We start from the raw sequence: 7924 nt of genomic DNA on the forward strand, positions 1-7924 counted from the left end.
AGTATGCGCACGCGTCGACGTCACGAGAGCGTATGAGTGTAGCGCGAGGTCCGTCGAGATAGACCTTAGGGCGTCTTTTGAATTCAACTGTATTCAATAGTTGTATGGCCACAAGAAAGCGTTCTTATTATTTTATTATTATTGCAACAGAAATTACGTGTAAGAAAATATTTAACCGTGTAATTAATTCATTGCAGTTCCATCATCATTTAAGTGATATATAGTAGAGTCTAAACTATTTATCATACTGAAATCAATCTAATTTACATAACATCTGATGATTTAAAATCAATAAAAAATACTTTATCTTTCGATAAGTTGATTTTATTTAAATACGTATTGCCGCATCACCCCTGATTTAGTTTTTAGTATTTATAGCTAATAATTAATAAAGAATATTGATATAAGCTATTAGCTGTTATTATTAATTATAATATCATAAAAGATTCGCTGTGATGTGCCAGTACGCATTTTAATAAATTTTCAACGAATGAATAAGATTTTTTTTTTGAACTTAAATTGTGATTATATAAATTAGATCGATTTCAGTATTGGATATGAAAAATATTTTCGACTTAATGGAGTCGTATTGTAAAAACAATTTCTCGTTGCCATACTCTGCCGTTAAGTCAAGATGTAGGTGCCATATCGCCAAAGGATGTTTTTAAAAGTATAAATTATAAACAAAAGTTATGATGATGACGAAATTTTAAGGGCGTGTTTCCATCCGCACAATTTGTAAAAATCGGTTTTACGACTTACAGCATAAAATCTTTAATATTATATTAACAAGGGATTAATTTTTAATTAAAAAATATTAAATTTGGTATATTTTACTTTAATTTAAACAAAAGTATTATAAATGCTTTGGTTATTTTGGATTATATTAAAATATTAATAATTTGCTTAATATATAATACAACAACAAGATTTGTACAAATGTTTTGTTCTTTTCTATTGTAACAAAAACCACTTTAAATAACTCTTATCGAGTTACACATTATTTTTTAGGAAATTATTTCACAACTAGCAGACTCGGCCAAGCGTTGCTGTGGCTAAGGTTTTTGTTATATTACGTAGTAGTAAATTGATCAAGGGAAACCGTAGGAGAACTTATGTGAAACGTTGGTACCACGACACGGACCTAAACTAAACTACCTTTAACTCAGCGCCATCTGTTAGAATTGTATCAAATAATAAACAAATGTTAATGTTATCGTAATTTTAGTAAGAATGCCTATTTTTTTTGAAAATGAAATATAGCCTATGTCACTCAGGAATGATGTAGCTTTCCAACAGTGAAAGAATTTTTCAAATCTGCCAAGTAGTTTCGGAGCCTATTCAATTCATACAAACAAACAAACAAACAAAAAATCAAACCTTTCCTCTTTATAATATTAGTATAGAAGTATAGATTACAATGCTCCGTGGCGATGAAGCATTCTAATTGTGAAATAATTTGTGGAATCCGTTCTGTTAGTTTTGTGTATATGCGTTAAAAACAAATGTAACTTCCAATTGTTCTAGTCTAGATGGAAACACGCTCCGTCAAGTGTAATTGGGCTAAGCTCAAGTAGGCCCTTGAAATTCTCGTCACCTCAACAATTTATTTGCACCTCATCAACTTAACATTGTCAAGACATACATTTCACATTAAGTGGTCATTATGACAGATTTTTAACTAACGTTTTATTTTGTTTCTAATTATTATTTTTAATAAAATAAAATAAATAAATCAGTGGCGCTACAACCTCTTTAGGTCTTGGCCTCAGGTTTCTGAATCCGTTTCATGATCATTTTTAAATCTAATATGCAAGTAGGTGATCAACGTCCAGTGCCTGACACACGTCGTCGATCTTTTGGATCTAAGACATGTCCGTTTCCTCACAATGTTTTCCTTCACCTTCCGTTCGAGCAAAAGTTAAATGCGCACATAGAAAGAAATTCCATTGGTGCACAGCCGGAGATCGAACCTACGACCTCAGATATGAGAGTCGCACGCTGAAGCCACTAGTCTAACACTGCTCAAATAATTTTTAATGATCTCATTAAATTTATTACGTAATTAATTTATAAGAATACACTGCTGAAAACCTAATTTAATGAACGACCCGACGATCTTTCTATCACGACTTAGAAATTACTTAAAAATAATCTTGTATTTCTTTGACGATTTCTTTTTTATTTCTGCATATTTATTATAACACTATGGAAAGTTAAAACTAAAAAAATATCATTATATTTAAGTTGGTTAAAGATATGTTTCACTGTCAGTTCCCAGAACTTAACTCTTATCATTTCCTGTCTCAAGCTCCACCAAACACCTTACTAAGCGTTCCGCAAAGCTCGGGTGACTTTATCTCTAACAATTATTATAGGGAAAAAACCGTAAATGTACTGCGTTCGTTTCTTGACTGGTCAACATTTATAACCAAAGATTAACAAATTTTTCCATGGGACTCAAACCTGTAGCCTTGCTAGATCGGCACATGCTTTGATTTTGATTCTTCGTAATTATGTCCTCTTCGGCCTTGTTGTCGTTTACTTTTAGTAGAGAAAATCTTAAATGTGAATTTAACGCTGCGCTGTGTTAGTTTAATTGATTAAATTATTTATTTGTTTAATCACACTTCGTAACATTCATACAAAAACAAAAATCAAAAAGTATAAGAGATGCAAGCAGGTTCAATTCCAGGTAACCCTAATAAGGGAAAAATAAGTATGATGGGTTAAGTGCAAGGAGTGTAATGCACTCCTTGCACAAATCTTATAAAAAGTGTGTTTTAGTGCCTTAATCTATAAAAATATTAATAAAATAATCGAATTGCGATGCAATACAAAAGAATAAGAAGTACAATAATTATTAAAGTCAAGATTGAGCAGGATAGGATATGGTTAAGAAATGTTTACGCAGAAGAGTTTTAAACGATGTTAGGGAAGTAGCCAATCGTATAGAGTCGGACAACCTATTCCACAACTTGATAGCAGAGTTTCTAAATGAATTGCCTAAGAAGGATGTGGCTGTGAGATGGAGTTTTCAATGAGCATAACATATAGTTATAAGGACCTGAAAATTTGAATTCATTTTTACATGTATTGTTCTTAGACTATTTAACATAGCTGTCAACAAATTATCAATGTAAAAAATAAATGTATAATTTCCAGTTAGTGGTACGAAGGCGTGGTCGACGTGGCGTGTATGCCCAAAGGTGCACACCAGTCTCCCTGGATGCTTACAGTCTCGACAGCGTTAGTGTGGGTCATAGGAAGGGAAACCAGAGGCTCAGAGCTAGTAAGCGAAGTTATGGCAACCCGGCCTATGATGACGAGGTAAACTTGGGTATCTGTTCTCACATAATTAATTTTTGGGTTTTTTGCTAAAGCCTTTTTCTAACTACATATTTGTGTGGATTTAGAGACTCGGTATCTTTACAAAAATTTCAATAATACTATAATCGTCAATTCAGTATTGTATTAAAAATGTTACTTTATTTTTGTAATAAAACTGATAAATGTTTGAATATTTTATTAGATTTTTAAACGTATAATGAATGTATGTATGCTACATTAATTATACGTATACATATTCCGATCAGTAGGGATTCCAACAGGCTCGAATTTAATGACGTGGAACAAGTGATACCACCATGATGATTTTATGTTCCAAAATAAACGTATTTTTTTTCTTGATAATAACATACATACCAATGATATAAATCTCTAATTAAGCAAACAATTATAACATTTAATTCAATTAAAAAATTCATTCTGATTTTACAGGTGACTTCCCATCCTATGAACTATGCGGCTCTTGCCAACTTTGCTCTGGACATCGACTCCATCACAGCTGAGTTTTCTGAGATCCCAACAGTCACTGTACGCCCGGAGGAGGTGCCTCCAGGTTGTGAAGATAAGAACCGCTACTCCAACGTCCTGCCTTTACCGGAGACCAGGGTACCCTTGAAGAGGATTGGCAACGACTCCACTACGGAGTATATTAATGCCAACTATGTTACGGTACACCTTTGGCTATATAAGTTGATTTGAAAATAGACAAACTTGTCTCTAAGTTAAAGCTGTTATATATAATACTAACGGACCAAAAGACGTTACGCACGCACATTTTAAATGCAAGTAAAAGATAACCCAATTATTAATCTAAACCATTCTAGAATTCACTTAAGCACACACAGATTTGATCAAAATCGGTCCAACCTTTCTCTCTCTCTCTTTAGTCGGCAGCTCATTTCTGAGCGTCGTGGTCAGCAACGAAACATTTAGAGCGGACTATCTGCTTCCACCGGTTTCTGTCCAACCGTTTAGGAGGAACTTAATTACAAACACACGCACTTAATATTTGTATAAAAAATACCTCATTTTAAAAGATGTGTACAAATTTATATATATATATATATTTTGATTATTAGGACCTATGTTCTCACATTCACAAGTACTTGTTATTATATTTTTTATCCAGAATTTAAGATAATTATTTTTCTACTGATCATGAGAAAGTATTTTGTTTATCTTGCATGATTTAAATTCATGTTCCCCATGTCTTGTCTCTTTTGTTTATTTATTTTTAATATTGGTTATACATGAACTTCATCATAAACTCAACCGCTAATTCAATGTTTAGCATAGTTGACCTATGGCCTATAGCCTAGGCTAGGCTCACGTATAAAATGTTAAGAAATAAAACACTGTTTTTTTTCTTTACTTATCATAATTTACTTTTAAGTTTTTTTTTTCATAATTTTTGTCTAGATTTTAAATATACACGCCATACAATCCATCACTACATCTGACCAATCACAATCGAGCGGAAAGTCCTGTCGTTTCGCTTATTCTGATACTATAATTAAAGCGATTAAAAAACATAAATGTTTGCTTTTCAGGGACCAGGAAATATTAACAACTACTACATCGCCTGTCAGGCCCCACTTTCCAACACTGTCGTGGACTTTTGGCGAATGATATGGGAACAGAACTCGCGACTAATAGTCATGCTTACTGAATATATGGAAAACGGTGTTGTAAGTAGATTTTACGTAGTAGGTATGCATATAATAAAAAAATTGTAAATCCGTTAGATGCTAGTTTTTATTTAATATTATCTAACCTAAAACGTTAGAGATATTTATTTTAATACGTGTTTACCTGCAGTTTATTAAATGGGGAAGTTTTTTTTCGTTTAATAATAATTTTAATTCTGTGACTTTAATATGAGTTTTTTGCGACTGATATAAAATACGTTAAAATTAATTTTAGTACTTAAAATTGTAACCGCAAGGGGAACGAATGTTATCTGTTAGCAGTTTTTGAAGTATTTCTATGATATAACGTATTCACAATGTTACAGGAAAAATGCTACGAATATCTACCACCATCCGAAATATCGGACAACCGGCGTACATTTGGCGAATACCAAATAATCCTTAAGAAGCGGGAACAACGGGACAAATACGCGATCTCCTCCATCCAGCTGATCAACCTGTCTACAAGGACCTGGAGAGAGGTCACTCACCTCTGGTACTTCTGGCCGGCCAAGGGTGTGCCTGACGATTACGATTCGGTGATAGACTTCCTCTCGGAAATGAGGAGTTACATGAAGATCTCGCAAGGCGCTAAGGAGTACGATGAAGAAGGTACTTCCCAATTACTATTTAGCTTTTTATTATCATTATATTTGTATGAATGTACATAAATTTGACGTTAGTATGCAAATTAATATAAAATACAATAACTAAACCTGATAATGTTAGCTGTGGATTACTTTATATACGTTAATTAAATTAGGTTATATTAATAATAAGGTTATATAAATGCTGTTGTTACAATATTCTTAAATTACGTAATAAATTTTTTTTGCCAATTTTTAACCTTTATATATGATGCAGAAGCTCTTTAATAGTCCTGAAAAATTTCGTAGGTACATGAGAATTGGAACCATTTAAATTAAGTTTTATACTTATGTACATTACGTCTTCAATATCACGCGCTAATACACGTATACACATATTTGTGTGTTTAAAATGTGCTAGTAAAGAGACCGATTTGGTTCGCTTTTTACGGAATTCCAAATATCCACTAATAAGAGCTATTTTGAGACAATATAACCTAATAATTTGCGTGGCACTTTTACTTTTAAAGTCCTTCTGAATTGTGAGTTGTTCACAGGAGTAGAAGTAATCTATGAGGACCAAAACCGATCTTCATACAACAACCTCTCGAAGTTGAAGAGTGACGATAATAGTTCAGGGAACGGTGTCAACGTTTACTCACCGGCGAAGGCCGAGGAGTTATTGAGACGGGGGTATGGGAACAATGGGACATTGGGCAAAATGAAATCTGCTTCGGAAACTGAAGGTTGGGAGATTTATTTTTATTGTAAAAAGTTTAAAAAGCTATCAAAACTTTTCCAAAGCTCTGTTATGATTGTATTAATTAAAATAATTAAATAATAATAATAATATTATTTACAAAAATAGTTGACCCACACAAAAAAATTTATATCTTTGACTCTATTTTATTTATGAATCTAGGATTACGACCATGCACTGTTGTTTGCGCGTCGGGAGCCGGTAGGTCCGCAGCCCTTATAGCGGCGGACATCTGTGCGCGCGCGCTCGCTTCGGGAAGCGCGGACTTGCCGCGGACCGTACGAGCCTTGCGCACCCAACGACCGCACTCTCTCACCAACAGACACCACTACATCTTTTTGTATAAGGTATTTATCATTTTATTGATATTTTAATAAAAATTGAGTTTGGTTCAACTTTCCTGACATTAGCAAATATTGTCTACAGTTGTTTCGATTTATTAAGGCCTAGAAGATTAATTAAACAGATAAAGTTGGAAATATTTTACATATTTTAAAGATTTAGTAAAAACATATTTTAACTTTAAATAATGGTTCGATTGTATCGTGCTGATCGATTTTGTTGACCTCAATATTCAAACTGTCAAATTAATATTATTTTTAACTGCTGTTTTTGTTACAGTTACTCAGTGAATATGGGAACCGGTTGATGGGGGGCGGCATCGACACAATATAGCTAGACTGAACACAAAATTATATATAATTATGTTTTAAGTAACGCACAATTGGACCAAAGTTAAACATAGATCTCTTGTAAAATTATATTAAATAAGGTGCCGGTTCAATACTGTATACTTTACACTCGAAAGACGAATTTAAGATAAAAACACGGAACATGCGGTGAGCACAAAGTCAACATATATTTGTTGCAAACGCCTTTAAAAATCTCATTTGCTCTCTGCTTTTTTACATTTTATATAAAACTTCCGGAAGTTCTTTAAAACATTCAAACAATATCGGAAACTGTTATGTCACTATTAAATGTAAGTACCTATTGTTTAAAAGTATGTATTAGTTTTAATTTTCAAATTCCAAATTCAGTATTTTTCTTGAAAATCCAAATCGAAATGGCGCGGGCGTTGTGAATCTGTGTATAAGTTTTATGCGTAGAATCATAGACCATACTTTTTGACATACGTGAGTGACAATTAACGCTTTCGAGTCAAAGCCGTCGATATCGTATAGTCTACATTATACAATTTAATACCAATTAGTAAAAAAAGGATTCAAAGTATCAAACGCATGACATCCCATTGTGTGTGATGAAAGTATATTTGGTGATTAACATTTAAAAAAAGACTGTGCGGGTTAATTTTCCGTCTAAGAATATAAATTTTATACCGCCACATGCACATCTGACCTAGTGGCGTATTTGCTTTATGTACATATTATATACCATTGGTATTGGAGATAAATTCATCGATCAAGTTTATTTTGTTATTCCTAGTCTAAGTTAATTTTGTTAGGTCTTTTTAGACTATTGTTACCTATAATAAATATTTTATCTTACTATACGTCACTTAGAATATATTTTGAGCGTTC

At 32.9% G+C, this 7924-nt stretch overlaps 1 protein-coding gene across 4 annotated transcripts in view; it reads left to right on the forward strand.

Moving 5' to 3' along the window:
• Nucleotides 1-7924, forward strand: part of LOC111003526 (mucin-3A) — a 52729-nt gene extending 44805 nt beyond the window's left edge. For all 4 annotated transcript variants that reach the window (XM_045628176.1, XM_045628175.1, XM_022274074.2 and 1 more), the window contains 7 exons: nt 3166-3330; nt 3781-4017; nt 4899-5036; nt 5363-5648; nt 6181-6369; nt 6546-6730; nt 7005-7924. In XM_045628176.1, the coding sequence (XP_045484132.1) occupies nt 3166-3330; nt 3781-4017; nt 4899-5036; nt 5363-5648; nt 6181-6369; nt 6546-6730; nt 7005-7058 (1254 nt within the window). In that variant the 3' untranslated portion in view covers nt 7059-7924. The remainder of the gene's footprint in view (nt 1-3165; nt 3331-3780; nt 4018-4898; nt 5037-5362; nt 5649-6180; nt 6370-6545; nt 6731-7004) is intronic.

The sequence above is a fragment of the Pieris rapae genome, chromosome 5, assembly GCF_905147795.1.
Source record: "Pieris rapae chromosome 5, ilPieRapa1.1, whole genome shotgun sequence".
NCBI classification, from domain to species: Eukaryota; Metazoa; Arthropoda; class Insecta; order Lepidoptera; family Pieridae; genus Pieris; species Pieris rapae.